The sequence below is a fragment of the Coregonus lavaretus genome (assembly GCF_964263955.1).
Source record: "Coregonus lavaretus genome assembly, chromosome: 13".
In the NCBI taxonomy this organism is placed as follows: Eukaryota; Metazoa; Chordata; class Actinopteri; order Salmoniformes; family Salmonidae; genus Coregonus; species Coregonus lavaretus.
In genome coordinates, this window is record NC_140000.1 from 48,994,827 (window position 1) to 49,015,142 (window position 20,316).

Genomic DNA, 20,316 nt, shown 5'->3' on the forward strand with positions numbered 1-20,316 from the left:
AAATGGAAGGAAGTCCCCACAGCAATGTTCCAAAATCTAGTGGAAAGCCTTCCCAGAAGAATGGAGGCTATTATAGCAGCAAAGAGGGGACCGACTCCATATTAATGTCCATGATTTTGGAATGAATGTTCGACGAGCAGGTATCCACATACTTTTAGTACACATCAGCAGCAAATCTTTAACTGAGAAAGAAGCACAGTACGCTCAATAAGACAGAGCATGAATCTGGCAGCTGGACGCATTTCTGCTTGGTCTACACAGGACATCTCAAAACATACATTTGGAGACCAGGAACCAGGGGCACTTTGTATTTGGTGTTGCTAGCAGCCTTCGTATTAATGCTGTGTAAAGCATCAGTAGACAGTAATACATTATTCATTGCATTTTTATAGAAGGGTATATATTACACTGAAGCAAGTGCTAAAATGTAATTAATGTAGGAAAAAAGTTTAGCTTCTTCGGGTGGCAACTTTATTACTACTATTTATTCATTAACATAAATCTTTATTCTTATCATTGCAAACGTAGTGGGTCCCTGGGAAATCTCAATCTCCATTGCCATTGCAACTGTATACCACTTGAAATGCTATAGCATACAAGGTAATCCACACCACCTGCGTGTGCTTCAGGGTGTCCTCTAAAACCATCCATGCAACGAGCCGTTTGAATGATACAGTGTGTTCTAAGCAACATCTCTGTCGCAGTCATCACAAAAAAATGCCCTGCCTAGCTCTCTGAGGAACGTGAGGCCCAGATCCCCACCGCCAGCACTTCCTGCCTCTTAGAGGGACCAAGGTACACTACAATGCAGGTGCCTAGAATTGGGCTAGATTTGTATTATTTGGTATTTACTAAGGATCCCCATTATGCAGCAGCTACTCTTTCTGGGGTCCAGCAACATTAAATCAAATCAAATTGTATTGGTCACATTCACATATTGTAGTGAAATGCTTGTGTTCCTAGCTCCAACAGTGCAGTAGTATCTAACAATTCACAACAATACACAAATATAAAAATATAAAATATATATATATATATATATATAATGTTGCATTAAGGCAACATATTACATGAAATTACATTTCCTAACACTTTTCACAACACATTAAGTGTGTTCCCTCAGGCCACTACTCGACTACCACACAGTGTCTTCAGAAAATATTCAGACCCCTTGACCTATTCCACATTTTGTTACGTTACAGCCTTATTCTAAAAGTGATTAAATTGTTTTTTCCCCCTCACCAATCTACACACAATACCCCATAATGACAAAGCAAAAACAGGTTGTTATAAATTTTGCTAATTTATAAAAAAAAAAAATGGAAATATCACATTTACATAAGTATTCAGACCCTTCACTCAGTACTTTGTTGAAGCACCTTTGGCAGCGATTACAGCATCAAGTCTTCTTGGGTATGATGCTACAAGCTTGGCACACCAGTATTTGGGGAGTTTCTCCCATTCTTCTCTGCAGATCCTCTCAAGCTCTGTCAGGTTGGATGGGGAGCGTCGCTGCACAGCTATTTTCAGGTCTCTCCAGAGATGTTCGATGGGGTTCATATCCGGGCTTTGGCTGTGCCACTCAAGGATATTCAGAGACTTGTCCCAAAGCCACTCCTGCATTGTCTTGGCTGTGTGCTTAGGGTCGTTGTCCTGTTAGAAGGTGAACCTTCACCCCAGTCTGAGGTCCTGAGTGCTCTGGAGCAGGTTTTCATCAAGGATCTCTCTGTACTTTGCTCCGTTCATCTTTCCCTCGATCCTGACTAGTCTCCCAGTCCCTGCCGCTGAAAAACATCCCCACAGCATGATGCTGCCACCACCATGCTTCACCCTAGGGATGGTGCCAGGTTTCCTCCAGACGTGACGCTTGGCATTCAGGCCAAAGAGTTCAATCTTGGTATCATCACACCAGAGAATCTTGTTTCTCATGGTCTGAGAGTCCTTTAGGTGCCTTTTGGCAAACTCCAAGCAGGCTGTTATGTGCCTTTTACTGAGGAGTGGCTTCCGTCTGGCCACTCTACCATAAAGGCCTGATTGGTAGAGTGCTGCAGAGATGGTTGTCCTTCTGGAAGGTTTTCCCATCTCCACAGAGGAACTCTGAAGCTCTGTCAGAGTGACCATCGGGTTCTTGGTCACCTCCCGGACGAAGGCCCTTCTCCCCCGATTGCTAAGTTTGGCCGGGTGGCCAGCTCTAGGAAGTGTCTTGGTGGTTCCAAACTTCTTCCGTTTAAGAATGATGGAGGCCACTGTGTTCTTGGGGACCTTCAATGCTACAGAAATGTGTTGGTACCCTTCCCCAGATCTGTGCCTCGACACAATCCTGTCTCTGAGCTCTACGGACAACTCCTTCGACCTCATAGCCCATGCTGAAAGTCTGTTGTCAATTTGTTTACAGTAAAATAGAAGTGTATCTGGATTCATCATGGGCTGTGATCAGCTGGCCTGGTCAATAAGTGAAGTCAAACAATGGTGAGTGCAGCAGTCAGTATGTTTGACCAGGCTAATATTCTGCATCAATAAATCAATTCAATAAATTTGATTAGATGTAGATCATCACTTTAGAACACCATTTGCTTGTAATCCAGGAATTGTCCATGGTTATAATACGCTTATTCATTTCCAATTTTCAACAGCACTTACTACAGTAAAGACTAGAACAAACCGTTAGGGTTGAATTAGGGGAGACTGATCTTCCATTAGTGCTTTAGGGGACCCATACTAATGCTGATTACCCTATTCTGGCCAAACAATGGGGAAAGCTTTTAAATCACGCTCGTCCAGGCGGTATATTGACTCCTCTGAAGGTAGCTTTTTGAGGAAGGCTATTGATTTGTCTCAAGGTAAAGCATGTGGGCTACATTTAGAATGATCAATCTGTGAACGACTTGTGCTTGGTCAAAAACTCATCCATGCAGCCATTAACATTAGCTTTTTATCTAGGCTACTCTATATCAATTTCATTGTCAAGAACTCCACATACAGCACCTGAGGAATTGTTCATGTGCAGGTATAAAATATGCATGATATTGGCTCTTGTGTACTTCTACCTGATAAAGGATAGACTTATTTTTGGTTGATTTCTTGGCTTGGTCACCGTTTTCACACAGGGTCTATTTTCCACACATTTCTGAAAGTTTCAGCGTGACTTTTTCCCACCAAACCAAATATAGCTGTCACACCCTGGCTCTGGGGACTCTATATGTTGAGCCAGGGTGTGTAAGTTCTATGTGTTTTTGTTCTATGGTGTATTCTATGGGTGCTATTTCTATGTTGGCCAGAGTGGCTCCCAATCAGAGGCAACGAGTGTCAGCTGTTGCTGGTTGTCTCTGATTGGGAGCCATATTTCAACTGTCTGTTTTCCCTTTGTGTTTGTGGGATCTTGTTCCGTTTTGGTTTGTTGCCGTGTCGGTTGTGTTATACCGAGGACGTCACGTTTTCTTTTTGTTGTTTTGTTCGTGCATTCATTAAATAAATAATATGTTTGCAACTAACGCTGCACATTGGTCTACTCCATATCACGATCGTGACAGAAGATCCCACCAACACTGGACCAAGCAGCGTGTCCAGGAGCAGGCAGCCTGGACGTGGGAGCAGATCTTGGACGGGCAGGGGTCCTGGACCTGGGAGGAAATCCAGGCCGGGATGGATCGCCGGCCATGGAAGGAGACGGTAGAGGCGTGACGGAGAGAGGAGCAACGGCGTAATCAGTGTCGTCGTCGGACGGACGAGAGGCAACCCCAAAACATTTTTAGGGGGGGGCACAGGGCATGGACGACGGGGCTGACGGAGGCAGACAAGGGGCGAATTCAGAAGGCCACCAGGTTACGGGAGCCATTGGTGAGAGGAGGGAAGGAAGATGTAGAGGCGCGGCGAGAGGTACTGAGGTGTATTGCCAGTCCGGTCCGGCCCGTTCCTGATTCCCGTTTAAGGCCAGTGGTGTGTGTTCCCAGTACGGTCCGGCCTGTTCCTGCCCCTGGCACCAAGTGTACGGTGCGCGTCGCCAGCCCGGCCCGGCCTGTTCCTGCTCCTCGCACCAAGTGTACGGTGCGCGTCGCCAGCCCGGCCCGGCCTGTTCCTGCCACTCGCACCAAGCCTACGGTGCGCGTCGCCAGCCCGGCCCGGCCTGTTCCTGCCACTCGCACCAAGCCTACGGTGCGCGTCGCCAGCCCGGCCCGGCCTGTTCCTGCCACTCGCACCAAGCCTACGGTGCGCGTCGCCAGCCCGGCCCGGCCTGTTCCTGCCACTCGCACCAAGCCTACGGTGCGCGTCGCCAGCCCGGCCCGGCCTGTTCCTGCCACTCGCACCAAGCCTACGGTGCGCGTCGCCAGCCCGGCCCGGCCTGTTCCTGCCACTCGCACCAAGCCTACGGTGCGCGTCGCCAGCCCGGCCCGGCCTGTTCCTGCTACTCGCACCAAGCCTACGGTGCGCGTCGCCGGCCCGGCCCGGCCTGTTCCTGCCACTCGCACCAAGCCTACGGTGCGCGTCGCCAGCCCGGCCCGGCCTGTTCCTGCTACTCGCACCAAGCCAGGGGTGCGAGACGTCAGCCTGGTAAGGCCCGTTCCTGCTCCACGCACCAAGCCAGGGGTGCGCATCGTCAGCCCGGTCCGGCCCGTTGCTGCTCCACGCACCAAGCCAGGGGTGCGAGTCGTCAGCCCGGTAAGGCCCGTTCCGGCTCCACGCACCAAGCCAGGGGTGCGCATCGTCAGCCCGGTCCGGCCCGTTGCTGCTCCACGCACCAAGCCAGGGGTGCGAGTCGTCAGCCCGGTAAGGCCCGTTCCGGCTCCACGCACCAAGCCAGGGGTGCGCATTGTCAGCCCGGTCCGGCCCGTAGCTGCTCCACGCACCAAGCCAGGGGTGCGCATCGTCAGCCCGGTCCGGCCCGTTCCTGCTCCACGCACCAAGCCAGGGGTGTGCGTCGTCAGTCCGGCACAACCCGTGCCTGGGTCACCGGTGCCTGGTCAGGTACCGGTCAGCTGCTCCACACCGGAGCTGAAGCTATCCGCTCCTACGATGTCCAGTTCAGCTCCAGCCAGCGGGGCCAGACCGGACCAGGGGCGCTACGGGGGGATTATTAGAGGGTGGTGGTCTAGCCCGGAGCCGGAACCGCCTCCGAGGAGGAATGCCCACCCAGCCCTCCCCTGGTTTGTTGATGTTCAGGCGCGGTCGCAGTCCGCGCCTTTGGGGGGGTGGTACTGTCACACCCTGGCTCTGGGGACTCTATATGTTGAGCCAGGGTGTGTAAGTTCTATGTGTTTTTGTTCTATGGTGTATTCTATGGGTGCTATTTCTATGTTGGCCAGAGTGGCTCCCAATCAGAGGCAACGAGTGTCAGCTGTTGCTGGTTGTCTCTGATTGGGAGCCATATTTCAACTGTCGGTTTTCCCTTTGTGTTTGTGGGATCTTGTTCCGTTTTGGTTTGTTGCCGTGTCGGTTGTGTTATACCGAGGACGTCACGTTTTCGTTTTGTTGTTTTGTTCGTGCATTCATTAAATAAATAATATGTTTGCAACTAACTCTGCGCATTGGTCTACTCCATATAACGATCGTGACAATAGCCTCCCCTTGCGGTCTCTTTTGGATATAGGGTAAGACATTCTGTAAAGTGCAATTACCGATGGTGATCTGACTGACGCAGCTGTAAAAGGTTCCAGTTCCAGTGGAGACGTTGTAACTGCCACTGCTTGGTTCACGGTCTGGAAAGACAACATCATCATTGGTTCCCCTTGAACAGAGCTACTCTCACATCACACTCAACCTTCAAGGACATTTTCATTCACCCCAGATAACCTGGATTTATCACAGAAAAAATCATGCAAGGTCACACACAGTAGTCAATTTACAGCTTCAGCGTTTCTTGGAGGACATTTTTGTGTTTTAGAGCAGAAGACAAAAACACCCCCATTGGTTCGATTCGCTTTTATGGAGGAGCTAAATCTTGCCAGAGGCTGCTGAAGCTTACTAAATAAATAACGTCTATTTTTTGGACAGACTTTTGTGTCTGGGATGGGGAAAGTGCTGCAATATAATCGATACTGTACTCAGAGATACATTTATTTCATTCAGGGGGATGTTTGTTGTCGCCACTCTGAAAACATTTTGCCTAACTATCCAACATGTGTCTAAAGTAAAGGCACACTCAATTGGTCCTAAAATGCAATACTGTCTCCACGTCCACTACAAGACCTATGTTGAGTCAGACTGCTCAAAAGATGCAATAGTCATTTATTAGCAAAAATGCATTCACATTTTGGAAACTTCGCTAATTATATTGAGGGGAAAGGGTGCCAACATTTACAAACAATTACTTAGGCCTACTTCAGATAACATGATGCAAAAGGTTTAAAAGACTCACATCTTGTATTTCCACACTTGGTGTCATATTGGAATACTGGTGTGCATGCATGTCAATGACTCTCCATAATGGATGAATGTGAATAGGGAGCAGCTTTGCTGGCTAAGATTATGAGGGTCACCCAGTCAAATGAAAAATCAACCCTGAAACCTATGGCTGATGAGCTGAGAAATAACCAATTAAATCTGGGTCATCAAGGGAAATAAAAAATGTCATGTTTAATAACTCTCAGAGTGGGGCCTATAGAAAAACAATCACATGTAGGCTACATCAGGACTATACATGATTTATATTAAGCATCTATGTGCTTTCTTATGGCTGCTCTTAAATTGTTAATTTAAAGTTAATGTGGGATGTTAGTGTAAATTGTATGCGCACTGTAAACTTAGCTACATTGTATCACCACACATGCACCAACACTTCAGAATCAGATATAAGCGCTCCTGTGTGAAGGGGATACATTATTCGTTTGTCTTCATTCATCTCTTGTAGCCTACTTTGAAAACCTTATAGAATAAATATACAATGCTTTCTTTGGACTTTACCTGCTGTGGAACAGGAGGATAGCCGCGTGTCTGTCGCTAGTGCTGGGCTTCCAGGACACACCCGTCCCGTTTCATCCTGAGATTGCAGACAAACAATATTTTCGTTGACGTCTCCAGTTTTACATCCTCGTTGCTGCTCGGTCCCTCCGCTGCACATCCCTGGTTGAATCCTCATACCCTTGTTGAGATGACAAACCAACCGAACATCAGTCCCAGAACAGTCATGATCCACGAGCATCATCACCAGCAAGTTCAATTCAAAGCCTGGGATATGTTAGCCAGCCTACATGTCTCGAGCACAGGTGTAGCTAATATTTTAATGACTATAAATAAATACAGAACCTAGCCTAAAACTACTCAGGAGGTATAACGGTTTCTTAAAGATAATTTAGCTTGCCATTCTGGTATCGTCCACCCTGACTTCGTCCTTCCAGAAAGATTGGAGAATAAGGTCGATGGATTTAGAAGCGGCGAAGGGTTTGGGACAGGCGTGGTTTTCATGGACGTCGTCCAGGTGGCATCCTGCCACACTTTCCTGACTGTTCATAGGCTACAGATCAATAGATGGATGTGTTCTTACAAAATACGTATCTTTATGAGTTAACCATGAGTTTAGCATATTACTGTAGCCTAAGCCCGTTAAATGTATTTTAACCTTAGAGGCATTTTCTGATTAAGCTCACAACCTTTTATTGAAAAGTAGCCTACATTTGACTGACGTCAAACAACAAATTATGTAGCATATAGCACATTGTGTGTAAAAACGTAATGTATAACGCTATTATAGAACAATATGGCGGCATGAAGTAGCCTATTTCATTTCACTAGATCTAATGCCAGTGGTTTCAACCGAAATGATAAGGCTAGGATTGGGATAGGGTAACCTGTGATCCCACTCTCGTAGGGTGTCTCAGGGGGAGTTGGGATATGAAAAAAAAAATAGGACAAACAATTATAAGCACCCACCAAATTATTATTGTTGTAGATCTGTGGCTACAGGCAATTACGGACTCTCTCAAAAGAGGGGATTATCCTGCACAAAATGTCTACATAAAAATGTATGAATGAATCAGCAGTCAAATATAAATAGAATAATGCATTACCCATACACTCTAAATTGTGGATGGTTTGCATGGTACAGTGAGTACAGATGGCTTTTATCATTAACACAGATAAACACCTCGGTGCAGAGCTGGTCCACAGCATCTTTCAGCACTGTCAGATTGTGCTATAACCTTGAGTCTCAATATTTTAGTCAGGTTTTCACATTGGAGGGAGCTGTTTATTATGCAACTGTTCCAAAACACTTATGCAATCAAATTCTCAGATGATTCTACCAATGAGGAATACCAGTGTGATCAAAAGGGTATAATCCTGAGGTTGAAGAGGCGCTGTTGCGCCTTCTTCACCACACTGTCTGTGTGGGTGGACCATTTCAGATCGTCAGTGATGTGTACGCTGAGGAACTTGATGCTTCTCACCTTCTCCACTGCAGTCCCGTCGATGTGGATAGGGGCGTGGTCCCTCTGCTGTTTCCTGAAGTCCACGATCAGCTCCTTTGTTTTGTTGATGTTGAGTGAGAGGTTATTTTCCAGGCACCACACTCCCAGGGCCCTCACCTCCTCCCTGTAGGCTGTCTCGTCATTGTTGGTAATCAAGCCTACTACTGTTGTGTCTTCTGCAAACTTGATGATTGAGTTGGAGGCGTGCGTTGCCACGCAGTCATGGGTGAACAGGGAGTACAGGAGTGGGCTGAGCATGCACCCTTGTGGTGCCATATCTTAAAATGTCCATGTGAATTTAATTTGCAGTAAGAAGTTCATCAGCAAATGTAAATTCTTGCATCTAGGCTAAGGTCAAGGTATTTTGGGTCAAGAAGACAAATGTTGTTTTTCATGTTTCTGCTCCACCATTCAAAGCTTCATGTAGTACAGAATGACAGTTTGATATGATATAGCAGCTTCTGCCTCCCTGTACAGCTTAAAAACCCGATGTTGACTCCTGCAAGTTTGTTTTTAAAAAATTGGTCACTTGCACTTGAAGAGTCCTTTAAAAACTAGGATAAAACATTTTGGTGCAGCGGATGAAAAGTATGTGCAAAAAACGATATGCTTGCTCAGATGCTGAGAAGTGGAATCTCAGCTAAATCAATGTCTAAAATGAACATGGAAGTATCTAAAATAGATTTGCAGCATTGGCATAAAAAACAAATTTATAGGACATGGTTAGCATTGCAACATCTTAAAACTGGAAAATACTGGTAAAATGTGGAGCATGTTTAATATATTTTTGGTGCATGTACTGTATATCAACTTTGGGTGGAAAAGCTCCTCAGCAAAGCACAGCACTGTGGAGGAAGGCCCTCTGGCCCAGGGGAAATAGCCCTAATCCGTCAGGTCATTACTCAAAGGCCGATATCCTCAATGGCGTGTTCTACATTCATAAACATAATGTGAAGGACCTGGGGACTTTAAATTAGGGTTTCGCCTGCGGGGGGAACTTCTGCAAGTATCCCTCGCTTTATCTTCACATCTTTCAATGTAAAAGGGGGAAAAATAGAGAAAAGTTAGAGCTAGGCTGTTTTAAATGGCCAGTGTAGTCAAATACCTGATTTCCCTGTGTTTATATGCTATTTCCACACTATGAGGTTGAAATAATACTGTGAAATTGTGAAAATGATGATAATGCCCTTTTAGTGTAAGAGCTGTTTGAAAAGATAGCCTGACATTTCAGACCAATAACAAAGAGAGTTCCAAACCTCTCTGCCAATAACAGCTCGTTTTCAGGTAACATATCCCTCCCATTAGGCCACTCCAATTAGGTCCCTCACTCAGACTGGTGATGATATTGAGATAAAAACTGCTGCATTAGGCCTTTAAGGGTTGAGGGACAGTTTCCCTGACCCAGATTAAGCCTAGTCCTGGACTCAATTGAGAATCTCCATGTAAAGTACTTTTTAAGTTCAGGACTAGTAGGTTTAATCCTTGGCTGGAAAACCTTCCTTTAATGTTTAGCAGATTATGCTGTCGTAAGCTTTGCTTGCCTTATGCTGAATTCAATCAGTACATCACATATCAGTGTCTACACTCTTAGAAAAAAAGTGCTATCTAGAACCTAAAAGGGTTCTTTGGCTGTCCCCATAGGAGAACCCTTTGAAGAACCCTTTTTGGTTCCAGGTAGAACCCTTTTGAGTTCCATGTAGAACCCTTTCCACAGAGGGTTCTACATGGAACCAAAAATGGTTGTCCTATGGGGACAGCCGAAGAACCCCTTTGGAACCCTTTTTTCTAAGAGTGTATTTCACACAATTACATTCAATGTTATATCTCATAGACATGTCTCATTCACCGTGAAACAGTTATCTCTCTTCAAAGTACATTTTGAAGATACTTTTTGGGGTCACTAGCAGCTGCACTGTCGCACCATCGGACCCATAAAGAGTGGGATGTTTACCTCTAATTTCCGTGAAACACAATACATATTTTCTGATGAGCTACAACGTTATCATAGTCATAGAAACAAGACTATGGGTTAATCTTATGTCAAAAAGGGACATCAGTCAGTGACTTTTATCTGGCAACCTGCCGCTTCCCAGGGTACAGCTTCTGTAATCGGCAATCTGACATCAAATGTGTGTGTATGTGTGTATGTGTGTATGTGTCAAGGTGAGAAACAATCAATGTCAGTCGCCTCACACCAAGCAGCTGCATGATAGACAGCCATGTCTTTTGTTTGTTTGAGTTAGGTTAGGCCACACTACACAGCTGCACTTCTTCATTTCACTCACCAAGTAGCCTACAGTGCCTCCTTGCAGCCAAAGAGTATAGTCTAGATACAGAAAGAGGCCCAGAAGCTGTCATCCTTGAAAGCTGGAAAACTAAGCAATCACAGCTTCTTTGGCTAGCTCAGCCAAACAGCACAAAAGACATGTGACCATGTCAAGTTGCAGAACATGTGTAGTACAAGTTGTTGTGTTGGAAACTTTGACAATAAACTTTGTTGTAGTTATTGTGTTTGAATTGAATCTGAGTCTTATTAGCCGCATCAACACAAAACTTATGAAAGCCATCTGTTAGGACGGAGTAGCCCACACACATCAAGCAGGAACCTGTTACCTAAGGAGCGAGAGAGAGGTGACCTAATCGGTGCCCATCTACAGTGGGGAAAAAAAGTATTTAGTCAGCCACCAATTGTGCAAGTTCTCCCACTTAAAAAGATGAGAGAGGCCTGTAATTTTCATCATAGGTACACGTCAACTATGACAGACAAATTGAGAAAAAAAATCCAGAAAATCACATTGTAGGATTTTTAATGAATTAATTTGCAAATTATGGTGGAAAATAAGTATTTGGTCACCTACAAACAAGCAAGATTTCTGGCTCTCACAGACCTGTAACTTCTTCTTTAAGAGGCTCCTCTGTCCTCCACTCGTTACCTGTATTAATGGCACCTGTTTGAACTTGTTATCAGTATAAAAGACACCTGTCCACAACCTCAAACAGTCACACTCCAAACTCCACTATAGCCAAGACCAAAGAGCTGTCAAAGGACACCAGAAACAAAATTGTAGACCTGCACCAGGCTGGGAAGACTGAATCTGCAATAGGTAAGCAGCTTGGTTTGAAGAAATCAACTGTGGGAGCAATTATTAGGAAATGGAAGACATACAAGACCACTGATAATCTCCCTCGATATGGGGCTCCACGCAAGATCTCACCCAGTGGGGTCAAAATGATCACAAGAACGGTGAGCAAAAATCCCAGAACCACACGGGGGGACCTAGTGAATGACCTGCAGAGAGCTGGGACCAAAGTAACAAAGCCTACCATCAGTAACACACTACGCCGCCAGGGACTCAAATCCTGCAGTGCCAGACGTGTCCCCCTGCTTAAGCCAGTACATGTCCAGGCCCGTCTGAAGTTTGCTAGAGTGCATTTGGATGATCCAGAAGAGGATTGGAAGAATGTCATATGGTCAGATGAAACCAAAATATAACTTTTTGGTAAAAACTCAACTCGTCATGTTTGGAGGACAAAGAATGCTGAGTTGCATCCAAAGAACACCATACCTACTGTGAAGCATGGGGGTGGAAACATCATGCTTTGGAGCTGTTTTTCTGCAAAGGGACCAGGACGACTGATCCGTGTAAAGGAAAGAATAAATGGGGCCATGTTTCGTGAGATTTTGAGTGAATACCTCCATCCATCAGCAAGGGCATTGAAGATGAAACGTGGCTGGGTCTTTCAGCATGACAATGATCCCAAACACACCGCCCGGGCAACGAAGGAGTGGCTTCGTAAGAAGCATTTCAAGGTCCTGGAGTGGCCTAGCCAGTCTCCAGATCTCAACCCCATAGAAAATCTTTGGAGGGAGTTGAAAGTCCGTGTTGCCCAGCGACAGCCCCAAAACATAACTGCTCTAGAGGAGATCTGCATGGAGGAATGGGCCAAAATACCAGCAACAGTGTGTGAAAACCTTGTGAAGACTTACAGAAAACGTTTGACCTGTGTCATTGCCAACAAAGGGTATATAACAAAGCATTGAGAAACTTTTGTTATTGACCAAATACTTATTTTCCACCATAATTTGCTAATAAATTCATTAAAAATCCTACAATGTGATTTTCTGGATTTTCTTTTCTCATTTTGTCTGTCATAGTTGACGTGTACCTATGATGAAAATTACAGGCCTCTCTCATCTTTTTAAGTGGGAAAACATGCACAATTGGTGGCTGACTAAATACTTTTTTCCCCACTGTATCTGGGTTGCAGTGTCTGCAATCTAAGGGCCTGTTCCACTAAGGCTGTGCTGAGTGCTGACACTCAGGCTCCCTTCCTCACCCTCTCTCTGGCAGCAGGGGGTGGGAGTATGCCAGTGAACAGATGCATAAATAGGCCATGGTGCATGATTCCCACTAAACAGATCTCCAAGGCTACCTGTAGCAAGAAAGATTCCCACTAAACTGATCTCCAAGGCTATCTGTAGCAAGAAAGATTCCCACTAAACAGATCTCCAAGGCTATCTGTAGCGAGAAAGATTCCCACTAAACAGATCTCCAAGGCTACCTGTAGCGAGAAAGATTCCCACTAAACAGATCTCCAAGGCTATCTGTAGCAAGTAAATGTTTTGCACATAGCCTACCACCAGGTACTACAGTTTGACACTTTGACTCGTGCCTCTTGTATTGTCACTCAGCAGAGTGATATTAGAGTGGATTAGGTCAATTTGTATTTCTGAATCTCTACTCATTCATGTTCAGATGAGAGCTCACATTTGTATGTGTTTGCAATAGTGCTTTTTTACATTCATGCTAAAGACGCAATCGTTACCTTGCACAGTTTGTCTATAAAACACTGTTTCGTTTGTAACATTTCTACCGCGTCACCATCTTGAAAGTCTCACGATCGGTGTTCTCGAAAGTGCTCTCATGCACTACTCTACCTGTGTAGTGCGCTGACATTTTTTGGGATAGCATAGGCCTAATCCATTCTGAAACATCAGTGATTAGGCCTACGTTTTGTGTCAATTAAAATGCATTATGTTAATTCCATGACCATTATACACTGAGTGTACAAAACATTAGGAACACATTCCTAATATTGAGTTGCTCCCCCTTTTGCTCTCAGAACAGCCTCAATTCGTTGGGGCATAGACTCTACAAGGTGTCGAATGCGTTCCACAGGGATGCTGGCCCATGTTGACTCCAATGCTTGCCACAGTTGTGTCAAGTTGGCTGGATGTCCTTTGGGTGGTGAACCATTCTTGATACACACAGGAAACAGTTGAGCGTGAAAAACCCAGTAGCATTACAGATCTTGACACACTCAAACCAGTGCGCCTGGCACTTACAACCATACCCAGTTCAAAGGCACTTAAATATTTTGTCTTGCCCATTCATCCTCGGAATGGCACAGATACACAATCCTTGTCTCAATTGTCTCAAAACTTTAAAATCCTCCTTTAACTTGTCTCCTCCCCTTCATCTACACCAGGGCTCTCCAACCCTGTTCCTGGAGAGCTACCGTCCTGTAGGTTTTCACTCCAACCCTAATCTAGCACACCTGATTCTAATAATTAGCTGGTTGATAAGCTCAATCAGGGTAGTTACAACTTGGGTTGGAGCGAAAACCTACAGCAGGGTAGCTCTACAGGAACAGGGTTTGAGAGCCCTGATCTACACTGATTAAAGTGAATAAGGGATCATAGCTTTCGCCTGGATTCACCTGGTCAGTCTATGTCATGGAAAGAGCAGGTGTTCCTAATGTTTTCTACGCTCAGTGTATGTGTTGATGTTAAATAAATGTTTATTGTATCTCGTTTTCTCGAAGGAGAAAAGCATTGAACACATTTAAAAACGATAGCTACTTATCCTTTTATCCATAAAATGTCTAGCACAACTAGCTTCATTTATTATTATTTTTTACCACTTTACACATGTACTTTTGGATTCCATCTCTGTAAACATAATTTGTCTGATGACACGCTAGTGGAGAAGGAGAGCCTCATTTCATACAAGCTAATTTGTTTCCATGTTTCCTCTCCTCGCCTCCTCGATTACCTTCGACCTTCTTCAAAATGAGGCAAGGAGAGGAAGGAGGAGAGGAATCGAGGAAATCCAATTGAGAAAAGGCCAAGGAGGCATCGAGAGAGGATGCGAGGAATCGAGGAAAGATGAATTGAGAAAGAGCCAATGTCCTATCCCTCTCTCTGTATTGTGATTCTAGTGCCTTCTAGTACCAGTGTGTGGGAGGACGTGCAGGCCAAGGCCCGACACCTGTTGCTGCATACCTACAGCCTGACCAGCTGCACCGAGCAGGTTCTGATTCACAGGAACAGGGCTACACACAGTGTCCACCGCCTAGCCTAAAGAATGTGGATGCAGCCTATGATTGGGCATGCATTCTAAGTGGTACACTGGTATGGCCATTAGAACAGAAACTGCAATTCCCTTCCAGAGGAGGCTGGAGGGAGGAGCTATAGGAGGACAGGCTCGTTGTAATGGCTGGACTGGAATAAATGGAACTGTATATGGAAGCCACATGTTTGACTCAGTTCCATGCATTCCATTCCAGCCATTACAATGAGTCCGTCCTCCTATAGCTCCTCCCACCAGGCTCCTCTGTTCCCTTCATAACCTCAGGATGCAGTCACATGATCAGCTGTTTGTTTGTTTGTTTGTGAATGGTTATCAATCCTGAGTTAAATTATCACTAGACCTTTTACTAAACTAATCACAGGAGGTTGGTGGCACCTTCATTGGGGAGGACGGGCTTGTGGTAATGGCTGGAGCGGAATTAATGGAATGGCATCAAACGCATGGAAACCATGTGTTTGATGCCATTCCATTTGCTCCGTTCCAGCCATTATTATGAGCCGTCCTCCCCTCAGCAGCCTCCACTGAAACTAATGCAGCATAACTGTCAGTCACTGTCTCACCTGATAGATTCGTTGACTGGAAACGTGAATGAAGAACCTGTTAGTACATTCTGAAATAATACATTTCTTATTTTGAACACTCACCTAAAGAGTTGATACGTTATTAGATACAAGGACCCCACTGGGCACAGATTTCAAATCAACATCAATTTCACGTTTGTTCAACGTGATTTCATTGAAATGACGTGGAAAAAAAGTTGATTCAACCAGTGTGTGCCCAGTGGGAAGAGGCAGAGAGACGTGAGTCAGGTTAACATGTTTAGTGATAATATGGCAATGACAGAGGTCATACATCTGGGTTTTGACATTGACCGATATATTATTGGACAAGAGCGTTGTTTGTGGTCTCTCCTTCTGTGGAAAACTAGAGTGGTGAGATCCTGTTTGTGCTGTTGTGTTACATTAACACCACTAGATGGCGTAGTTGTCACTAGTATGGTGTGTTCCTTCCAGAATTGAGCCTAGGTGTCACAGTTAGGAAGAAGTGAAACAAAAACTCTCATGCTGATAACCACCACACTTGACTAGCCTGTTTTCCTTCTATACTTATAACCACCACACTGTGACTAGCCTGTTTTCTACGCAACATAGCAGGACTATTAGTGGTTAGTTAAGCGAGCTGGCCTAATGACATCTTCCTGTTTACATTTCCCTCAGACCAGAGATTTACAACCTACACTTGACCTTTAGCTCTGGAGCACCATAAAACTTTAGTACTGCACTCAGCTCTTGGCCTGTGTGATCAGTTTAGAACTGATACAAACCCTGCCTATCCCAATAACCATGGCCAAAGAGGAAACAGTCAGTGTTCTGAGAGTTCCACCCTGGTTATGGAGTGGAGTGGGCGCCTAAGTCACAATGAGCTAGACTTCCTGATCACATGAGAGGGGTGTAAGTGGTGGTGGCAGGAAGTGTGTATGTGAGACTGTTGTCACGTACACACACAGACCCAATTCAAACCTTTTACACGTGCACCTTTAATTTCTTACTTCTTTCCTGTAGGTAAGTGCAGATCTCACACAATCGAATAGGTGTAAGCAAGGGTTCTGTTGTATAGCTTTCACCCATACAGTCATATCAGATCGTTGATTACCTCAAGTAGAGGATGATGGACTATTTAGCCTCTGTGGTAATATAGACAGTCTTTTTTACTTGAGATCACAAATTGCTATGGTTATAGCGCAATATCTCTTGATATATGGGTAGCGAGGTAACAAGAGGAAGTCTACCTGTCCAGGCTCACCCAGTGGTTAAATGACACATGCGCATCTGTGGTAATGGCAGCTACAGTGCCTTCAGAAAGTATTCACATCCTTGAGTTTTTCCACATTTTGTTGTGTTACAGCCTGAATTTAAATGGATTAAATTGAGATTTTGTGTCACTGGCCTACACACAATACCCCATAACGTCAAAGTGGAATTACACTAACGTTCAAAAGTTTGGGGACACTTAGAAATGTCCTTGTTTTCGAAAGAAAAGCCATTTCTTTGTCCATTAAAATAACATTAATAACATTAATGTTGTAAATGGCTATTGTAGCTGGAAACGGCTGATTGTTTATGGAATATCTACATAGGCGTACAGAGGCCCATTATCAGCAACCATCAGTCCTGTGTTCCAATGGCACATTGTGTTTGCTAATCGAAGTTTATCATTTCAAAAGGCTAATTGATCATTAGAAAACCCTTTTGCAATTATGTTAGCACAGCTGAAAACGTCTGTGCTGATTAAAGAAGCAATAAAACTGGCCTTCTTGAGACTAGTTGAGTATCTGGAACATCAGCAATTGTGGGTTTGATTACAGAATCAAAATGGCCAGAAACAAATAACTTTCTTCTGAAACTCGTCATTCTATTCTTGTTCTGAGAAATTAAGGCTATTCCATGCGAGAAATTGCCAAGAAACTGAAGATCTCGTACAACGCTGTGTACTCCTCACTTCACAGAACAGCGCAAACTGGCTCTAACCAGAATAGAAAGAGGAGTGGGAGGCCCCGGTGCACAACTGTTTGAGAAACAGACGCCTCACAGGTCCTCAACTGGCAGCTTCATTAAATAGTACCCGCAAAACACCAGTCTCAACATCAACAGTGAAGAGGCGACTCCGGGATGCTGACCTTCTAGGCAGAGTTGCAAAGAAAAAGCCATATCTCAGACTGGCCAATAAAAATAAAAGATTAAGATGGGCAAAATAACGCAGACACTGGACAGAGGAAGATTGGAAAAAAGTGTTATGGACAGACAAATCGAAGTTTGAGGTGTTCGGATCACAAAGAAGAACATTTGTGAGACGCAGACCAAATGAAAAGATGCTGGAGGAGTGCTTGATGCCATCTGTCAAGCATGGTGGAGGCAATGTGAGGGTCTGGGGGTGCTTTGGTGGTGGTAAAGTGGGAGATTAGTACAGGGTAAAGGGGATCTTCAAAAAGGAAGGCTATCACTCCATTTTGCAACGCCATGCCATACCCTGTGGATTGCACTTGATTGGAGCCAATTTTCTCCTACAACAGGAAAATGACCCAAAGCACAGCTCCAAACTATGCAATAACTATTTAGGGAAGAAGCAGTCAGCTGGTATTCTGTCTATAATGGAGTGGCCAGCACAGTCACCGGATCTCAACCCTATTGAGCTGTTGTGGGAGCAGTTTGACCGTATGAAGTGCCCATCAAGCCAATCCAACTTGTGGGGGGTGCTTCAGGAAGCATGGGGTGAAATCTCTTTAGATTACCTCAACAAATTGACAACTAGAATGCCAAAGGTCTGCAAGGCTGTAATTGCTGCAAATGGAGGATTCTTTGACGAAAGCAAAGTTTGAAGGACACAATTATTATTACAAATAAAAATCATTATTTCTACATTTTACATTTACGTCATTTAGCAGACGCTCTTATCCATTCATTTGTTTTTTATTTTTATTTTTTGGGGGTGGGGTAAGGGGGGGGTAGCAGGATTACTTTATCCTATCCCAGGTATTCCTTAAAGAGGTGGGGTTTCAAGTGTCTCCGGAAGGTGGTGAGTGACTCCGCTGTCCTGGCGTCGTGAGGGAGCTTGTTCCACCATTGGGGTGGCAGAGCAGCGAACAGTTTTGACTGGGCTGAGCGGGAACTGTGCTTCCGCAGAGGTAGGGGGGCCAGCAGGCCAGAGGTGGATGAACGCAATGCCCTCGTTTGGGTGTAGGGACTGATCAGAGCCTGAAGTTATGGAGGTGCCGTTCCCCTCACAGCTCCGTAGGCAAGCACCATGGTCTTGTAGCAGATGCGAGCTTCAACTGGAAGCCAGTGGAGTGTGCGGAGGAGCGGGGTGACGTGAGAGAACTTGGGAAGGTTGAACACCAGACGGGCTGCGGCATTCTGGATGAGTTGTAGGGGTTTAATGGCACAGGCAGGGAGCCCAGCCAACAGCGAGTTGCAGTAATCCAGACGGGAGATGACAAGTGCCTGGATTAGGACCTGTGCCGCTTCCTGTGTAAGGCAGGGTCGTACTCTCCGAATGTTGTAGAGCATGAACCTACAGGATCGGCTCACCGCCTTGATGTTAGCGGAGAATGACAGGGTGTTGTCCACGGTCACGCCAAGGCTCTTTGCACTCTGGGAGGAGGACACAACGGAGTTGTCAACCGTGATGGCGAGATCATGGAACGGGCAGTCTTTCCCCGGGAGGAAGAGCAGCTCCGTCTTGCCGAGGTTCAGCTTGAGGTGGTGATCCGTCATCCACACTGATATGTCTGCCAGACATGCAGAGATGCGATTCGCCACCTGGTTATCAGAAGGGGAAAGGGGAAGATTAGTTGTGTGTCGTCTGCGTAGCAATGATAGGAGAGGCCATGTGAGGATATGACAGAGCCAAGTGACTTGGTGTATAGCGAGAATAGGAGAGGGCCTAGAACTGAGCCCTGGGGGACACCAGTGGTGAGAGCACGTGGTGCGGAGACAGATTCTCGCCACGCCACTTGGTAGAAGTGACCGGTCAGGTAGGACGCAATCCAAGAGTGAGCCGCGCCGGAGATGCCCAGCTCGGAGAGGGTGGAGAGGAGGATCTGATGGTTCACAGTATTAAAGGCAGCAGACAGGTCTAGAAGGACAAGAGCAGAGGAGAGAGAGTTAGCTTTAGCAGTGCGGAGAGCCTCCGTGACACAGAGAAGAGCAGTCTCAGTTGAATGACCAGTCTTGAAACCTGACTGGTTTGGATCAAGAAGGTCCTTCTGAGAGAGATAGCAAGAGAGTTGGCTAAAGACGGCACGCTCAAGAGAAGGGGTGCAACTCTCGCTCTCTTGAAGACGGAAGGGACATAGCCAGCGGTCAAGGATGAGTTGATGAGCGAGGTGAGGTAAGGGAGAAGGTCACCGGAGATGGTCTGGAGAAGAGAGGAGGGGATAGGGTCAAGCGGGCAGGTTGTTGGGCGGCCGGCCGTCACAAGTCGCAAGATTTTATCTGGAGAGAGAGGGGAGAAAGAAGTCAAAGCATAGGGTATGGCAGTGTGAGCAGTGTGAGCAGGACCAGCAGTGTCATTTGACTTAACAAACGAGGATTGGATGTCGTCAACCTTCTTTTCAAAATGGTTGATGAAGTCATCCACAGAGAGGGAGGAGGGGGGGGGGGGGGGGGGGGTGAAGGAGGAGGATTCAGCAGGGAGGAGAAGGTGGCAAAGAGCTTCCTATGGTTATGCTTGGAATTTAGAGTGGTAGAAAGTGGCTTTAGCAGCAGAAACAGATGAAGAAAATGTAGAGAGGAGGGAGTGAAAAGATGCCAGGTCCGCAGGGAGTCTAGTTTTCCTCCATTTCCGCTCGGCTGTCCGGAGCCCTGTTCTGTGAGCTCGCAATGAGTCATTAAGCCACGGAGCAGGAGGGGAGGACCGAGCCAGCCGGGAGGATAGGGGACATAGAGAGTTAAAGGATGCAGAAAGGGAGGAGAGGAAGGTTGAGGAGGCAGAATCAGGAGATTGGAGGGAGAAGGATTGAGCAGAGGGAAGAGATGATAGGATGG

At 45.8% G+C, this 20,316-nt stretch overlaps 1 protein-coding gene across 1 annotated transcript in view; it reads right to left on the reverse strand.

The window, feature by feature from the left end:
* Nucleotides 1–7,138, reverse strand: part of LOC311139418 (anoctamin-4-like) — a gene marked incomplete at its 5' end in the record, with an annotated part of 45,077 nt that extends 37,939 nt beyond the window's left edge. Inside the window, 2 exons of the mRNA XM_084174293.1 lie at nt 5,613–5,693; nt 6,898–7,138. Coding sequence (XP_084030419.1) covers nt 5,613–5,693; nt 6,898–7,138 — 322 coding nt within the window. The remainder of the gene's footprint in view (nt 1–5,612; nt 5,694–6,897) is intronic.
* Between the last annotated feature and the right edge of the window lie 13,178 nt (nt 7,139–20,316).